This window comes from Cherax quadricarinatus, chromosome 5, assembly GCF_038502225.1.
Source record: "Cherax quadricarinatus isolate ZL_2023a chromosome 5, ASM3850222v1, whole genome shotgun sequence".
NCBI lineage: Eukaryota > Metazoa > Arthropoda > Malacostraca > Decapoda > Parastacidae > Cherax > Cherax quadricarinatus.
Genome location: NC_091296.1, coordinates 13,645,494 through 13,664,771, shown reverse-complemented (window position 1 = coordinate 13,664,771; position 19,278 = coordinate 13,645,494). Strand labels below are relative to the sequence as shown.

At 39.9% G+C, this 19,278-nt stretch overlaps 2 protein-coding genes across 6 annotated transcripts in view; both read left to right on the top strand.

Annotated features, from left to right (window-relative positions):
• Nucleotides 1-5,194, top strand: part of LOC128684864 (uncharacterized) — a 38,489-nt gene extending 33,295 nt beyond the window's left edge. For all 5 annotated transcript variants that reach the window (XM_053771176.2, XM_053771175.2, XM_053771177.2 and 2 more), the window contains 2 exons: nucleotides 2,766-2,856; nucleotides 4,939-5,194. In XM_053771176.2, coding sequence (XP_053627151.1) covers nucleotides 2,766-2,856; nucleotides 4,939-5,129 — 282 coding nt within the window. In that variant the 3' untranslated portion in view covers nucleotides 5,130-5,194. The remainder of the gene's footprint in view (nucleotides 1-2,765; nucleotides 2,857-4,938) is intronic.
• A 12,206-nt stretch (nucleotides 5,195-17,400) lies between these two features.
• Nucleotides 17,401-19,278, top strand: part of LOC128684683 (Na(+)/H(+) exchanger beta) — a 270,795-nt gene continuing 268,917 nt past the window's right edge. Inside the window, exon 1 of the mRNA XM_070100239.1 lies at nucleotides 17,401-17,504. The gene's annotated coding sequence lies outside the window, so the exon portion shown is untranslated. The remainder of the gene's footprint in view (nucleotides 17,505-19,278) is intronic.

The window sequence follows — 19,278 nt, the reverse complement described above, 5'->3', positions numbered from 1 at the left end:
GGCAGGATGACCCAAAAAGAAAGAAAATCCCCCCCAAAAAATACTTTCATCATCATACAACACTTTCACCTCACTCACACATAATCACTGTTTTTGCAGAGGTGCTCAGAACACAAATTCATCTACTATGACATAATAGACAATATACGTAAATAACATAGAAACAATATATATACTCTAGAATGAATAAAGTATGTCATTATGTGACTAGTGGTGGCGGTCATTCCTGCTCCCGCTCTGACCATATCTTCCCATGCTCTTATTATAAGAGAAAACAGTGTTTGTGAGGCTAACCACTAGATCACTAGTTTCATAAGGAAAACGCTGAAACATTGTACGTATTTATAAATAAGAACTATTGTATAAAAACATAATTAAACATAATAGAGAATGTAAAGAAATAAACATACACACTTACCTTGGAGCATAGATGCTCTCCCCTCAACCCACAACCCACACACCTTGCTTGTTTATCTATGATTTCCTGCTCTAATTCCATGGACATCATCCTCTTATTCTTCTCAGCACTGTGCTTTGCACTTGCTTTCTTAGGACCCATGGTTAGAAAAAAGAAATTTGGCAAAATAACTGCACAAAATGCAAGCAAAACACAAGAAATACTTCCACAGCAATGTAAACACATGCACAGCTCAGCTGATGTTGTGGCTTTCTCTGTGCCAACTAGTGGTACAGTGAATAATAATAATAATTATTATTATTATTAATTTAGGGAACTGGAGCACAGATCCAATTCCCTAGATCAAGAGCCTCTTACCAGCATCAAGAAACCTTGATGCTGGTGGGTTGAAGGGAAAGTGGGGGAAGCTCGCTCATAACTTGGATGTTGTCTCGTAACTCAGAGCAAAAAATTGACCGAGCAACGGCTCATATCTCGAAAAACTCATATGTTTGGACACTCGTAAGTCAAAGTTCCTCTGTACTGTATATAATGTAAGGAGAGAGAAAGGGGAAGATAAACTTTCTTCAATACAAGGCAGACAAGGTACTTTAATGGGTTTTAAAAGAATGCACAAAAATTTAAAATATATGTTAGGGAAAAAAGAAGGCTTGCAGTGAATCGATGTTCCCAAAATTTCATGGGGAATGCCCTTTAACCCTTAAACTGTCCAAACGTAGATCTATGTTTGCACTCGTAGCACTCCGACCTTGATTTTCTCCATGAGAAAGCATGTAAAAAAAAAAAAACGTAGATGTACGTTCAGAGCGCTACACGAGCAAACATAGATCTACGTTTGGACAGTTTAAGGGTTAAGCTATTAGCGTGTCTCACTGACAAGAGTTTTTGTAAAAACATTGGAAAAAGCCACCAGAGAAAATTGATTGAATCACATGGAAAGCTAAAACCTGTTGACTATCCAACAGTTTGATAGCATCAGCAAAATCCTTTTCAGGGAGTGCCTTGAAGCTGTTAAAAGGCTCTTCATCCAAAGAATTATAGTTACTCTCCCAGTCCTTTTTCAAACTTGATAATTTCACCACTCTGCAGGTGCTATATTACACCTATGGGATTTAGTGCTTCCCCATGAATATTATAATAATGTGCAAGACTTCTTCTTTCAACAAACCAGTCATATCCCACCAAGGCAGGGTGGCCCAAAAAGAAAACAAAAGTTTCTATTTTTAATTTTAGTAATGTATACAGGAGGAGGAGTTACTAACCCCCTACTCCCAGCATTTTAGTCGCCTCTTATGACACACATGGCTTATGGAGGAAGAATTCTGTTCCACTTCTCCATGAAGATAAGAGGAAATAAACAAGAACAAGAAATGGTAAGAAAATAGAGGAAAACCCAGAGGGATGTATCTTTCTTTCTTTCAACACATCGGCCATATCCCACCGAGGCGGGGTGGCCCAAAAAGAAAAACGAAAGTTTCTCTTTTTAAATTTAGTAATTTATACGGGAGAAGGGGTTACTAGCCCCTTGCTCCCAGCATTTTAAACACCTCTTACAACACACATGGCTTACGGAGGAAGAATTCTGTTCCACTTCCCCATGAAGATAAGAGGAAATAAACAAGAACAAGAAATGGCAAGAAAATAGAAGAAAACCCAGAGGGGTGTATGTGTGTATATATATATATATGCTTGTACATGCATGTGTAGTGTAACCTAAGTGTAAGTAGAAGTAGCAAGACATACCTGAAATCTTGCATGTTTATGAGACAGAAAAAAGACACCAGCAATCCTACCATCATGTAAAACAATTACAGGCTTCCATTGTACACTCACTTGACAGGACATTAGTACCTCCCTGGGTGGTTGCTGTTTACCAACCTACTATCTAGAATGTGCAAGACTGCTTACGTTTATTTGCATTAAATAAATCTTTGGAAAATATTCCTTAGTAAAGAATAAACTGAAAGCTATATACTATATGAGCATTTAGAGCTTAACTCTTGCAGTAAATGAGAAACAGGAGACCTACAGTAGCTCTTGTATTGTGTGTATTTTCCTGTGTTTACCCATGTGAATTTGTGAGATGTGCTTGAGTTCTTTCTCCTGTCTCTTAACTGTTAAGCAACTGACAATTGTGCCAGGTCATACCTATTTTTTGAAGCAGTGCATAAAGTACACTGAAATGTTACATTATTGAACTTATTCCACTTACATATTCTTTTACTGAAGAAATAATTTCAGATACCTCTATGGTTCATTTTGGTGTGCAATTTTCTGCCATGCCCACTTGTTCTTGTATCTATGGTGAATATGTGCATATGTTGTTTTAAATTTTTTTATTTTGCAGGTTGAAGCCCAGGATCCAACAACATTTGAGTTAACCCTTGATTACCATCCACTGGACATCCTACCTTATAAAGTACAAGCCAAGCATCTTTGTAAGTTTATACTAAATCTTTATTTATATTGCTCTTGGTGAATGACTTCATAATGAAATAATAACACGTAACTTGCAACATACAGTATCGTACATTTTAGATTAACCCTTGACTGTCCAAACATAGGTCTATGTTGTTACCGCCAGCGCTCCAATAAGGCATAATTATCTGCTCTAGAGTGTGCTTCACATCAATGCTTCTAGATGTGTCAGGGTCCTTTTCTGTGCAATTTTACCAATAGCATGGAATTGCTCATGTAACAGTTATAGTCTACCTGGAAGGTATTCTGGGGGTCAATGCCCCATGGCCCAGTCCATGACCAGGCCTCTCAGTGGATCAGGGCCTGATAAACCAGGCTGTTACTACTGGCCACACATAGTGTTAACTGTTTATCTCTAAGTTCTTCTACCTCATCCTCTTCTGTTATCTTCTTTCCTCCTATCTGGGAATTGAGCTCTGCCAGCATTTCCTCTGCAGTTTGTTCATCTAATCTTCTGTCTCCTTGCCAGATGCACAGTTTCATGGACCTGGCTGTCTTTTGAGGGAAAACTGTGAAATTATTAACCACACTCGGTCATAATTTTGTCCAGCCTACATTATTGTTGATTGGGCACTTTGTCCAATGCACTCCTTCAGATTGCAGTATTTACACTAAAGGAAGCGTGAGGATGTTGTAGTTCAGAGGGCTGTCAGAATTGTGAATGTGTTTACTCATTTTTGGTCAATCTGCCTTAGTGGGAGATGGCTGCTGTGTTAAAAAAAATGCATCTGTGATTATAAATTTAAGCCAAAACTCTGGCACTCCAGTGTCTACATGGTCATCCATTACTGTGAGAAGTTTTTGCACCACCTTTCATGTGTAGTTGCACTTAAATGTCTTAATTACTCCTCTATGCAGTGGTTGTATGAAAAATGTCATATTTGGTGGAAAAAACACAACCCTCAAATTTGGGTCCAGATTCCAAGAGTTGAGGATGGCTGTGGGAATTATCAAGAGTGAAAACCTTTATTGAAACATTCTTTCTATGTAGGTACATCTAAATGAAGGAATAAAATAGTTGAACCAATCAAAAAACAGGACCTCAGAGTACCACAGTACTCCTTAACAAAAATGCATGCCACTAATGGATATGAAATCCTCTCTGGCACACAGTAATGGAAATGGCAAATTTATTGGAAATGAAAAACTAAATTTAAATTTCAGCATATTGAAAACATGAGCTTTGATTGCTTGACTTATGGATGTCTACTGTACTTATGAGAACCACTAAGCCCACTTGTCATTTGGAACTATCTATTCAATCTTCTGTCCATGAAACAGGAGACAGACACACTACCTAATTACTTGCAGGCTGCTGTAGTAAGCCCACTCTTCTGTAGATTTTTGCCTTAGAGAGACTTGTTTGGCCATATCTGTTGTATGTAAGGCAGATTTCTTGACCTTTATCCATTAGATTATTTCCCAGATAGAAATATGAATTTTCTCCCAATCATTTTTAATCTAAGCTCCATATGATAGGTTACTTATAGGTCAGTGTTCAGAGAACAACTAAAAGATCATGGATAAAATTCCTATGCAAAAAAATGCAAGTCTCCTTGCACCTGCATCCCTTGTTCACCTAGCAGTAAATAGGTACCTGGGTGTTATTCCACTCCTGTGAATCACATCTGGGGGAGAAAATTTCCAAACTCCATACACTTTAGTAATTGCCTTTTCTTTACATTCACTACCTGCTCCAATTTGGCAGTACAGTATTGCATACAACCAGCTCTTATAAAGCTCCTCTATATACCTGGAGGGTGTTCTATGGGTCAATGCCCACATGGCCTGGTCCATGACCAGGCCTCACGGAGGATCAGGGTCTGATCAACCAGGCTGTTACTCCAGGCTGTGGTGACAATTTTTACAAATGCATACAAAATTGAATAACACATGCTGTGAAGGTCTTTTTGTGTGCTATTTATTTTTTGATATACTTTTTTCAATTTCATTTACTTACAAAATAAAATCACACTGTATACTGGAGCTTTGTAAGAGCACTAATTGTATATTGTACTTTGATTTGCCATGTGTATTTTCAGCTGGGAAGGCGCCATCTTCAAGTCTGATTGAGATTATGCATGATCTGGAACTTGACATGAAGACTTCACCTTTCCCACAAGTTTTATTTTCAACTTTTGTTGGTCAGCAACCCTCCCAAGGCAGTACTCAAGAATCCAGTGAAAGTGGTTCTTCAGATGACACTATTGTCTTTGATCAGGCACCTTTTTGATCGCTTGCTGTATAATTCTTTATTGTCGATTGATAGAGCCGTTGTTTTCTTTTTAATCCAAGAAATACTAAGCACTGTACGTATATTGCTTTTAAAAGTACTTTATAAATTTCTTTCTTCTTTGGGTTCAAGAATTTTGTCAACATTCCTTACAGTGTTGCATTGCACAGCAAAATTTTTAACTCTTTGTTGCAATCTTTGCCATTTCAGGTACTTAATGAGATATTTTTTGAAACTATATAAAGTTGTAATATTTAGCTTCTGCTGAATGTTAGCATTATTATCCAAGTGCCAGTAACAATATGATTGCCCAGTTTTGCATTCGTATGTACAAAAAAGTGGTGTTGGCCCTTGTTACAATAAAAGTTTTGTAATACAGTAGTTTTATTAGAAAAATTACTAATGCTTTTACTACCAAAATGATGAATTTGTGAAAGATTATGTATGGTCAGAATGTTAAAATTTGAAGAATAACTAGCAATACAGGGAAGGTTTCCAACCAAGTCCTTGAAGCAAGGCTTCAGACTAGTTTAAAGTGTCAAGGTGACTTGTGAAAGTAATGATTTCTGATGATATAATTTTGTATGTAAATATACATCTGCAGAGAGTGAAAATTGTAGTAATATCAGTTTTAGCAAAATAAAATACTGTGAAGAATTCTTTTGTTTTTTATTCCCTGAAAATGAAGCAAAAGTGAATGACAAAACAAAATTTAACAAGGCATAGTACTTATCTATTTTGGACAAAGACTTTGGTTAAATGACCAAATGCTCCACTGAGCGGGTCATCAGGCAAAATTTCATCATTTCTGGCAAAAAAAGTCCTTTGAGGGCATTTCTTTACAAGAAACCCCTCCAGATAAACACAAGTGTTTGTCCAATTGTAGGGGTTGTACTCTGGCAGACTGGACAGAGCTGAGTGATACACAAGAGTTAAGCTCTTCTTGTGTGTCCCCTCAGGGAAGGTTCCTTGATGTTGGTGAGGGGCTCTTGATTTAGGGAGTTGGATCTGTGCTCCAGTTCCCTGAATTAAGCCTGAATGCCTTCCACATCCCCCCCAGACACTGTATAATCCTACGGGTTTAGCGCTTCCCCCTTGATTATTATAATAATAATTTTATTGTGTGTGTAAGAGTACACAGTATGGTTGAACAAGTATTTGGCTGGCCGGTTAAGATTTCCCAAAGTAAAAATGTCAATAGAGAAACTGTCCACAATATTCACTTAACTCTGGTTACCTAACATTTCATCAAGGGATGCAGAGAAAGGGTTGCACAAATCCTCAGCAATTCTTGGAAATGGAAAGTAACTCAGTTACTTTGTGTTTCAGATAAGTAATAATAATATGCCAAAAAAGGAAGCAGACAACAGAGTACCTTTTGATGTTGGCAGACAACATCAAAAGATACCCTGCCACCTTGAATGCTGGTGACAGACTTGGATGGTAGAGTGCCCACGATGAAGTATGAGTGAACATTCAAATCACAGAACTCTTCAGTGTGATCAGCTCCCTGGGAAAGCATGGAATTGTCCTTCTCAAGTTTCACTCTATCCCTTCTCTCCTCAATCTTTGGCTGTAGGATCCACGTAGACAATTTTGAATGTTATAGTACTACATTATATGGATTTGTGTATGACTAACCTCTTCATTCTGAAAGATCCTTTGACAAATGACCCCTGTCATCCTGCTGGTTCTCAAGATCATGCCATTCAAGTTTGTGTATAATGTAAATATTTGTGTATAATGACCATTGTGTAACCGTAAAATTACTATTAATTTTGTAAGATTAATTCTGTGGAAAATATTTCAAAACTGAAATAATATGTAGTATAGTGTATGTATGTAAATGCCTAGTTTAGCTTTAAACATAGATAAAATAGATAATTTAGTTTTCAAAGAAGCTAAATTACATTAGTTAAAATAATGGATTAACAGTACAGTTTCGTACATCGTAAAGACAGCTCCCATAAACCATACCATGGGTGGGGCTTGAACTCGTAGTTAGGGAATCGTAAAACTCCAGACCAACATGTTAGCCACTGGGCCAGCTGCCTACAATAATATTCATCCAAATAGGTATACTTATACATCATCGGAAGGTTAGCATAGGCACCACTATGACCACAAATGCAAGTTTTTACAGACTAATCTCTTGCCAGCATGGCTGTGATGAACTCTAGCTCAAATCCCCTCAATCGTGTCATTGTGATTTTGTGAGCCATGAAAACTCCCATAGTTATGCATAATATTTTGGATTGCTTAAAGCTAGGACTAATATTGATAGTATAAAATTAGAAAATGTATTGGACATTGTATATAAATGTATGACAGTAAAATAAATTTTTTTTTTAACAAGTCGCCGTCTCCCACCGAGGCAGGGTGACGCAAAAAGAAAGAAAATCCCCAAAAAGAAAATACTTTCATCATTCAACACTTTCACCTCACTCACACATAATCACTGTTTTTGCAGAGGTGCTCAGAATACAACAGTTTAGAAGCATATACATGTACGTATAAAGATGAAATTAAGACACGTGCAACATCTGGGTATCTTTATTGTAGACGTTTCGCCATCCAGTGGCTTTATCAATACAAATTCCAGGACATAACTTGAAGACAGTAGAACTATGTTCAGAAGATGAGGTAATCAGTCCCTCAATGTAGGAGTAGGTGCGAAGAGAACTGTAGTCGTGGAGATTCTGAAGCAGAAGCAAGGCGCCTGACGCTTATATGCTAACGTCAGGTGGAGATGGGACGGTTAGCAGATGAGGGCATTGTCACTGGTAGGCGGGATTCCCCAGTGGAAGTAGGGCCTACCCAAAGAGATGGGTTAGTTGTAGTAGTAGTTGTCGCAGTCGTGAAGGTTACGTATATGTCCTTAGAATCAAGATTCCATGATGTTGCAGTGTCTAACAAGTTGTGTAAGAATGGTATACAATAGCGACAAGATGAAATTAAGACACATGTGCAACCTCTTCTGAACATAGTTCTACTGTCTTCAAGTTATGTCCTGGAATTTGTATTGATAAAGCCACTGGATGGTGAAACGTCTACAATAAAGATACCCAGATGTTGCACATGTGTCTTAATTTCATCTTGTCGGTATTGTATACCATTCTTACACAAAGTATAAAGATACACAACATATCCCTCCAAACTACCAATATCCCAAACCCCTCCTTTAAAGTGCAGGCATTGTACTTCCCATTTCCAGAACTCGAGTCCGGCTATATAAAGATAACTGGTTTCCCTGAATCTCTTCACTAAATATTACCCTGCTCACAGCAGAATAGCATTCCAATACCTTAGTAAGGAATCATTCAAGACACTACACTGTGTACATCAGGCCCATACTGGAGTATGCAGCACCAGTTTGGAATCCACACCTGGCCAAGCACGTCAAGAAATTAGAGAAAGTACAAAAGGTTTGCAACAAGGCTAGTTCCAGAGCTAAGGGAAATGTCCTACGAAGAAAGGTTGAGGGAAATCGGACTGACGACATTGGAGATCAGGGGAGACATCATAACAACATACAAAATAATGCATGGAATAGATAAGGTGGACAGAGACAGGTTGTTCCAGAGGGGACACAGAAACAAGGGGTCACAATTATAAGCTGAAGACTCAGACGAGTCAGAGGGATGTTAGGAAAGTATTTTTTCAGTCATAGAGTCGTCAGGAAGTGGAATAGCCTAGCAAGTGATGTAGTGGAGGCAGGAACCATACATAGCTTTAAAACGAAGTATGACAAAGCTCAGGAAGCAGAGAGAGAGAGGACCTAGTAGCGATCAGTGAAGAGGCGGGGCCAGAAGCTGAGTCTTGACCCCTGCAACCACAATTATGTGAATTAGGTGAGTGAGTACACACACACACACATGGTCATGGAGAAGATCATCAGGAGGAGAGTGGTGGAGCACCTGGAAAGAAACAAGTGTATAATTGACAACCAGCACGGTTTCAGGGAAGGAAAATCCTGTGTCACAAACCTACTAGAGTTTTATGACAAGGTTACAGAAGTAAGACAAGAGAGAGAGGGGTGGATCGACTGCATATTTTTGGACTGCAAGAAGGCCTTCGACACAGTTCCTCACAAGAGGTTACTGCAAAAGCTAGAGGATCAGGCACACATAACAGGAAAGGCACTGCAATGGATCAGAGAATATCTGACAGGGAGGCAACAACGAGTCATGGTACGTGACGAGGTGTCAGAGTGGGCGCCTGTGACAAGTGGGGTTCCACAGGGGTCAGTCCTAGGACCTGTGCTGTTCTTGGTATATGTGAACGACATAACGGAAGGGATAGACTCAGAAGTGTCCTTGTTTGCAGATGATGCAAAGTTAATGAGAAGAATCAAATCGGATGAGGATCAGGCAGGACTACAAAGAGACCTGGACAGGCTACAAGCCTGGTCCAGCAACTGGCTCCTTGAGTTTAACCCTGCCAAATGCAAAGTCATGAAGATTGGGGAAGGGCAAAGAAGACCGCAGACACAATATAGTTTAGATGGAAAAAGACTGCAAACCTCACTCAAGGAAAAAGATCTGGGGGTGAGTATAACACCGAGCATATCTCCTGAGGCGCACATCAATCAGATAACTGCTGCAGCATACGGGCGCCTGGCAAACCTACGGATAGCATTCCGATACCTCAGTAAGGATTCGTTTAAGACTCTGTATACCATTTACATCAGGCCCATACTGGAGTATGCAACACCAGTTTGGAATCCACACCTAGACAAGCAAGTTAAGAAATTAGAGAAAGTGCAAAGGTTTGCAACAAGGCTAGTCCCAGAGCTACGGGGATTGTCCAACGAAGAAAGGTTGAGGGAAATCGGCCTGACGACATTGGAGGACAGGAAGGTCAGGGGAGACATGATAACGACATATAAAATAGTGCACGGAATAGACAAGGTGGACAAAGACGGGATGTTCCAGAGAAGGGACACAGACACAAGAGGTCACAATTGGAAGTTGAAGACTCAGATAAATCAAAGTGATGTTAGGAAGTATTTCTTCAGAGTAGTCAGGCCGTGGAATAGCCTAGAAAGTGACGTAGTGGAGGCGGGAACCATACATAGTTTTAAGGCGAGGCATGATAGAGCTCATGGGGCAGGGAGAGAGAGGACCTAGTAGCAATCAGCGAAGAGGCGGGGCCAGGAGCTGTGACTCGACCCCTGCAACCACAAATAGGTGAGTACAAATAGGTGAGTACACACACACACACACACACATGTAAAGGCCTAATAGGGTACTCACTTCTTTCAAGTGATTAATAAACCATGTCAAATATTTTTTATGGCATTATAAATGCTTTTATTAAGGTCTAAATCCAAATTAACAAGTTGGTTAGTTTCATATTTTTATTATGCACATGGAGTACCAGTAAATACAATATGTTAGGTTAGGCACAAGTAAAGTTGCTTGTGAATCACTATTAAATATTTTTGATAATATTGGTTGATAATATATTTATCAGCAATTGTTAAAATTGGTTCGATCACCCCCATTGTGAGAGTCTAGAAAACTGTGTTGAAAAGTAACGGGTGGAGATAATTCTTGCGCAGGTTCCTTTTATTCTTAAGTGATTTATTAATTAATGTCATTTCAAAGGTGCAGGAGCCAAATAGGGATTTGGGTAATTATCAGTCTGATAGCTACTGACTCTTCCTTCTCCTGCCTATGAATTGTGCTTCCCCGGGTATCACAATTGACACAAAAAACTCTGTTGTGCAAGTGAAACATACTGGCAAAATTTCTTAAAATTGCAAGTCGAGTTTTTTTATTTTTACTCGCAATACCGTCGCTAACGTGACGGTCTGGAGTTTTGAGACTCTCGGATTGCGGGTTCTATCCCCGTCCGTGGTATGGTTTGTTTGCAATCGTGTCATTACGATTTTGTGAGTCATGTTAACGGCTTTGAGGGGACTTGAGCTAGAGTTCGTCACGGCCACGCTAGCTGGAGATTCGTCTGTAAAAATTTGCATTTGTGGTCACAGTGGTGCCTATGCTAACCTTCCTATGGTGTAGAAATATACCTAGTTGGACGAATCTTATTGTGGCTAGCTGGTCCAGTGGCTAACGCGACGGTCTGGAGTTTTGAGACTCTCTGACCGCGGGTTCTATCCCACCCGTGGTATGGTTTATATTATAATTCTGTACATACAATCTGTTGGCATTCATATATCATTTTGTTGTCACATTTATGAACTAAGTTAGTAAACTGGCAAATTTGCACTGAGATGCCTAAATCCCAAAAGTACTATCCTCTTCATAAGATGCATCAGCAACTGAAGATTCCAGCAATACAGAAGAGGCATATTTTAAGATTTCACAGGAAAAAATACATCAATATAAAAATGAAATTTGCAAATTAGCATCTGTATACTCCAATAATAATCTAAATCTTCTTCTAAGTAGGATACACTTGTGTTGGAGGTTTGACGCTAAACACAAGAGGCTTTCTCAAGTTATCACTTAAAAAACTAAAATTGGAAATGATCTCCATAAAGTCGACAAAAGAGCACTTGCCCATCCAAATATTATCATAAACCTTTCCCTGGATATAGTTCAACCCTCAAGGGAGATTCCTTGATGCTTATGAGGAGCTCTTGATCCAAGGAACTGGAATTGTCCTTCCCTTGGATCAAATCTAAGTGTATGCCCTTTGCCAAACACTGCATAACCCATACGGGTCCGTCACTTCTCTTCACTTAAAACTGGACTTCTCTCCTAACTTGAATCAAATAATAATAATGGTTCCACAGATTTGACAGTTATTTAGGAAAATTTTCGAGGAAGGAAATCCAGCACCTGAAAATATGACCAGCTCTACAATACCTGGAGTTTACCTGGAGAGAGTTCCGGGGGGTCAACGCCCCCGCGGCCCGGTCTGTGACCAGGCCTCCTGGTGGATCAGAACCTGATCAACCAGGCTGTTGCTGCTGGCTGCACGCAAACTAACGTACGAGCCACAGCCCGGCTGGTCAGGAACTGACTTTAGGTGCTTGTCCAGTGCCAGCTTGAAGACTGCCAGGGGTCTGTTGGTAATCCCCCTTATGTATGCTGGGAGGCAGTTGAACAGTCTCGGGGCCCCTGACACTTATTGTATGGTCTCTTAACGTGCTAGTGACACCCCTGCTTTTCATTGGGGGGATGTTGCATCGTCTGCCAAGTCTTTTGCTTTCGTAGTGAGTGATTTTCGTGTGCAAGTTCGGTACTAGTCCCTCTAGGATTTTCCAGGTGTATAATGTATAATCATGTATCTCTCCCGCCTGCGTTCCAGGGAATACAGGTTTAGGAACCCCAAGCGCTCCCAGTAATTGAGGTGTTTTATCTCCGTTATGCGCGCCGTGAAGGTTCTCTGTACATTTTCTAGGTCAGCAATTTCACCTGCCTTGAAAGGTGCTGTTAGTGTGCAGCAATATTCCAGCCTAGATAGAACAAGTGACCTGAAGAGTGTCATCATGGGCTTGGCCTCCCTAGTTTTGAAGGTTCTCATTATCCATCCTGTCATTTTTCTAGCAGATGCGATTGATACAATGTTATGGTCCTTGAAGGTGAGATCCTCCGACATGATTATGATGTAAGATTTATAGGCGCAAAATTGCGAAGCTTAAAAATGGAATTTCCAGTATTCAGTTTTATTTTATTTTTGTGTTATATTTCCAATTCTCTACAATCCATAAAGGAAAAAAAATATTATGATGTAAGATTTATAGGCGCAAAATTGCGAAGCTTAAAAATGGAATTTTCAGTATTCAGTTTTATTTTATTTTTGTGTTATATTTCCAATTCTCTACAATCCATAAAGGAAAAAAATGTACTTTTGTATTTTTTGATAAAGTGAAATCTGCTTACCTCCTATGAACTAACAAGTATAGCTAATGGGGTGGAAATTCTGCAGTGCAGTCAGCAACACATGACCTCTCAGTTTCATATAGGGGTGTTCATTCTCACACTATTTTGCTGTACTCAAGCCATCATTGCACCCGTTGGCAACAACATTGGTCCAATATGCCTAATAACAAATTGCACTCTATCAAACAAAATTTAGGTTTCTGGCCTTCTTATCATCGATGCTGAGGTTGGGAGACTATGCTCTCCCGTCTCTGCATCGGGCACACCCATCTTACCCATGATATCTCATAGAGAGGCACCCTGTTCCACTCTGTGAGAAGAGTCGGGTTCCACTTTCGGTTTGTTATACTCTACCGGACTGCCCTATCTTTCAACGAGCACACAGGATTTATCTCTTATGTCGTCACTGCTCTAACACTCTTACTTTATGTTCCCTCCTTCCTGACAGCCCCACTTCTCACTCAGATTCCCTCTTTGACTTTTTGATAGCAACTGATTTATTACACAAACTCTGATAATACTCCCCTTAGCACTCCTCACAGCCCATTCTATCCCTAACTCTGTTATCTTCTCTACCCTTACTGCTGTACAATCTAGCAATACCCTACTACCCTGCAGTGCTATATGACCCTAGTAGGTTTGGCGCTTGGTTTTGATTATAATAATAATAATAACTGGGTGGAAGTAACATTTTACAAATTAGTACAAACACGGTAAAAAATAAATCCAAACCTTATTCTAAGATGCATCATTTGCTGAGGATTTTAACCCCTCAATGAAGGTGCCTTGATGTTGGTGAGGGGCTCTTGATCTAGGGAATTGGATCTGTTCTCCGGTTCTCTGAATTAAGCCTGAACCCCTTCCACATCCCCATCACAGGCACTGCATAACCCTACAAGTTTAGCGCTCCCCCTTGATTATACTACTAAAGAGGATTTAAACCAACTGAATGAGGCATTTACAAACTCTTGCATGAAAACCAGTGTTTCAGTATCAAGCATTTCTTTAAAATTGCAAAATTAGCACCTACAGAGCCCAAAATCTAGCCAAACTTTTCTCTAATTTAGATACACCGGCAATTAAGCTTTTAAAACCAATCAGAAGAGACTTTCTGAAGTTATCGCATGGAAACCAACACCAGAAATAATCTGTATAACACTGAGCAGATGACACCTACACATGTCAATAGTTGGATGACCCTTTGCCCTGCCAAAGTACACCAGCCTTGAAAATCCAAAGCCTGCCAGATGAGGCATTTTCTGGCTGCAAACGAAAAACTTGGAAGATAAAATAATTATTTAAAAGTATCTACTTGGGGTACCTATTTCCTTCGGAATACCTAAAAAAAAAAAAAAGGTGATTGAAGTCTAGGAGAGCAGGGTATATCATAATATTTTAAAACATTTATTTTCTCAAAAAAAAAAAAAAAGATAAACTTGTAGCGGATGGGCTGAAGCCTGACTTGTTTGCCAGCTAGATCCTTTCATTTTAAGTTCCAGGTTTACCGAGAAGTGCGTGCCATGAACATTAATAAAAGAAATAATCTGAGACCCAAGGACATCAACAGGTGAAATCATTTAGAAGGGTGGGAGGATGAGGCTGGAATTGTCACGCAACAGACGACCCGAGAATGATGGAGCATTTTGTATCTTCAAGGAGTAAGGTGCCTTCATGTTGGTGAAGGGTTCCTGATCCAAGGAATTGAAGCTATCCTCCCTATCTTCAAATGAAATAATATTACCTCCCATTCACCAGACGATGTAGGACCCCATACAAGGTTACCCCTTACCCATAAATGTAATAATAATGAGCATTTGATCAAAAGCGACTGAAATTGACTCATTCTTGTGTCAAAAATGGAATTGATGGAAAGAAAAAATATAAATATACTTTCTGAATGTAAAATAACCTCTAGAACGACCAGATATTGAGTGGTAAGGAATTTAATCCATGTATTGGATATTGAGGTATGACTGAAGACCAGTACAATGCAGTTGAAGCCGTGGTGATCCTGTCATAGTCTTTAAAAATTCAACAAAAACTGACCTGTGCTTACCAAAGAGGAGGAAGAAATATACTTTATCTCTGACATACAAAATACTCATAGACCTGGTCATTAAGACTAGGGGAAACCTGGTCTTCAAGACTACACCAGATATGGTCATGACCACATCTGACCTGGTCAGCAAGACCACCGTTGGGGGTCCTAACTCCACCAACCTCACCTCTGAATCTTCCAACAGCAACTCTTGCAAATTCCCATTTTATATTAGATTCATTATTCTAAAGACCAGAAATCTTCCTACCTTATTTTCATCCCCGTCTAATAAGTACATTAAATAACGATGGTGGCATCAGATACTGGCTGAAACTCATTTTATCTAGAAAATAATATTCTCATTCTTTTTTACACGCCTTGATATGAAATTCACTCTCATAAAAAATCAGTTCGTAGCAGTATTACATATTATATACACTGCATTTACAACACACGAGAGGTGTACATACGATGAGACGTACGGAAACTAAGAGGGGTATACAAGCTGAGAGGTGTATATACACCTAGGGGTGTATATGCACCTAGTCGAGTATATACACCGAGGGGTGTATATACACCTAGTCGAGTATATACACCGAGGGGTGTATATACACCTAGGAGTGTATATACACCGAAGGGTGTATATATACCTAGGAATGTTTATACACCTAGGGGTGTATATACACCTAGGTATATATACACCGAGGGGTGTATATACACCTAGGAGTGTATATACACCGAGGGGTGTATATATACCTAGGAATGTATATACACCTAGGGGTGTATATACACCTAGTCGAGTATATACACCGAGGGGTGTATATACACCTAGGAGTGTATATACACCTAGGGGTGTGTATATACCAAGAGCTGTATATACATCTCAGTTATATACACAGAGGTGTATACTACTCAGTTCATATAACACTTCAAGGGAGATTCCTTGTTCTGAGGAACTGGTCCCGTGTTCCCTTCCTTGGGACTGAACCTGAATGCTTCCTATTTCCGCAGGCGCTGTATGACTCATACGATTTTAGCACTCCCCATGAATATAATAATCAATGCATATAAACAAAGAGTAGTTTATATCTTCGTGTGAACACTGAGAGGCGCATATCAATGTATATACATTGAGAGGTTTTACATATCTATGCACCGAAAGGTGCATATATCTGTATACATACAATAAGTGTATATCTCTAGGTGTATAGATTGAGCTATCTGTTTATCAGTGTATATAGCCCCCAGATCTGTATATCTCACAGTTAAGTAAGTTTATTTAGGTACAGGTACGCAAATACAGAAATAGCAAAATAAGTCACAATACCATGACTGGAACAATACACAAATAACCCGAACAACGGTAGGTCAGTTAAATCTGTGGAGGCTCGATCCACCGTCTGAGAATCGCGACCAGATCTCTGACCAGCAAGACTGTTGGTGAAAGCTTCGAACTTTTGCTGTGAGTGCCACAATTGGATTGAAAATAAGCTATGTGGATAAATAATAAAAATAACCCTATCTTAATTTACTTGATCTTATTTAAGCCGAGCTTTACGTGGGTCAGGTTGACAGACACGAGTGATGTCACAGTGGGAGTGATGTTTTAACGGGACTGATGTCACAGTGGGAATGATGCCTTAACTGGATTGATGTCACAGTGGGTAGTGACGTTTCAGTGGAAGTGATCTCACAGTGAGGAGTGATATCAAAATGGGAGTAATACCTAAGTATTAGTAGCAATGGTACAGTGGGAGTGAAGTCTCAATGAATGACATCACAGTGGGAATGAATCATAGTGGGAGTGACGTCGTATTAGATGACGGAGTAATGTCACAATGAATGTGGGAGTGGCGTCACGGTGGGAGTGATCCACCACGATTGACGTTATAGTGTGAGTGACGTATAAGTGGGAGTGACATCACAGTGGGCAGTACGTGACAGTGGGAGAGACATCACATTTTGAGTGACGTATCAGTGGGAGTGATATTACAGTGGGAGTGACATTACAGTGGGCAGTGACGTGACAGTGGGAGTAACGTATCAGTGGGAGTGACATCATAGTGGGCAGTGATGTAACAGTGGGAGTGACATGAGAATGACATTACGGTGGGAATGACGTGACAGTGGGAGTAACATCACGGTGAGTGACATTACGGTAGGAATGACGTGTCAGTGGGAATGACAAGGCTGAGAATGACATGACTGGAAGCGACGTGTCAGTGGGAATGACGTGTCTGTGGGAATGATGTGTCAGTGGGAATGATGTGATAGAGGGAGTGACGTGACAGTGGCAGTGATGACACTGGGAATGACGTGACAATGGGAATGACGTGCAATGACGTCGGGGTGGACAATAACGTCAGTAGTGTTGCCACTGAAGGTTCACACGATAGCAGCAGTGGTGAGGTTCAGTGTTGGTGTCACCGTGGTAGAGGGAGGTGCATTCAACGCTGCTCCCTCACACATCACCAACCTCTGGTCAGTATCTACAGTTTCACACACTTCTACATCGAATTTAACTGTATTAACCACAAAAATCTCCCTCACACACCATCAGCGGTAGTCTGAGAACACTTGTTATAAATCCCAACACTATGAATTTGTTAAAACCGGAAGAAATAGGTGATAAGGATTTAAGTCTCGGAATTTGAACGGGTAGATACAGAGATAAAGTCAACCTCAGATAAAGAGGTGGTGTGCTCTCTCTGTCACTCGTGTAATTACTGGTCAGACCTTTATGTATACTAACGGTGCCACGCCTCTTCTGGTTACTCATAAGTGATTCATTATCGTTGAGGCAGTGTTCTAGCTCTGTATTTAGTGTTATAAGTTTATTTAGGCACAGGTACACATAAGTATAATTATCATACAATTGTAAAGTATGTCAGGTGAAAGGACGCATGTGTAATGCGACATTTTTATTGTGGCAACGTTTCGCTCTCCAGGAGGTTTAATGTACCATAATAAACAATACAGGGACACAGTGTATATTAGGTTATATTAGAGTATTTATATTTAAGAAATCTGAATCTTGAATTGACCTTGTTTTTGACACATGAGGCTGTATCGGCCAGCATACATGAGTGCAGACGATCTCTACAGGTTTAGCGTTTTCCCCTGATTAAAATATATGTCAAATCTTCGCTTAGGGATGAGCTTTATCAAGTCAATAATACATTACTATAATTAGTATTATTCCTGGGGGAGCATTAAACCTGTAGGGGGTCATACAGCTTCTAGGATAGTGGAAGTCATTCAAACTCTGCTCAAGGAATTGGAGCAGTGGTCCAGTTCCTTGGATTAAGAACCCTTCACCAGCATCAAGGAACCTCCATTGAGGAGTCCGTAATATCTGACTTGATAGAAGTTTGTTGTACATATTGTGTCTATCCATATACCAGGCTTGGTCACAGACCGGGCCGCGGGGGCGCTGACCCCCGAAACTCTCCAGGTATACCTGTCGGCATTACATGTAAATTCAACTTCCAGGCTTCATCAAATGATAAAATAAAGCCTCTCGTGATACGTAATAATAAAAGATTACATTTGCAATACGAGTCTTCCACCACTTGTCTCTCACAACCACAGTAAGGAGAACTTGAGATAAGAGAAGCTTCATTCTGGCTAGTTCATTGGAGTTAAAGCCTATCGACACACAAGAGTCAGTAAAGCTACTTGCCTCCTGTTCACTAGTCGACAAATTCTTGAATCTCGGGTATGGACGCTTAGGGATTATATGTAATATACTCTAAGTGCATATGCTGTATAGCCCTTGTGGCTTAGCGCTTCTTTTTGATTATAATAATCTAAGTGCATATAAACATATAACCATCCACGTGTGCATGCATTACCCCTCACTGCACACACATCAAGATAGACCCATTCATCAGAATTTGTACAGAATGAAAAATTTCAGACTTTGTTTTTAACAGACAGTAGTACAAATTTGTACAATTCTTCAGGTCACTTGTTCTATCTAGGTTGGAATATTGCTGCACACTAACAGCACCTTTCAAGGCAGGTGAAATTGCCGACCTAGAAAATGTACAGAGAACTTTCACGGCGCGCATAACGGAGATAAAACACCTCAATTATTGGGAGCGCTTGAGGTTCCTAAACCTGTATTCCCTGGAACGCAGGAGGGAAAGATACATGATTATATACACCTGGAAAATCCTAGAGGGACTAGTACCGAACTTGCACACGAAAATCACTCACTACGAAAGCAAAAGACTTGGCAGACGATGCACCA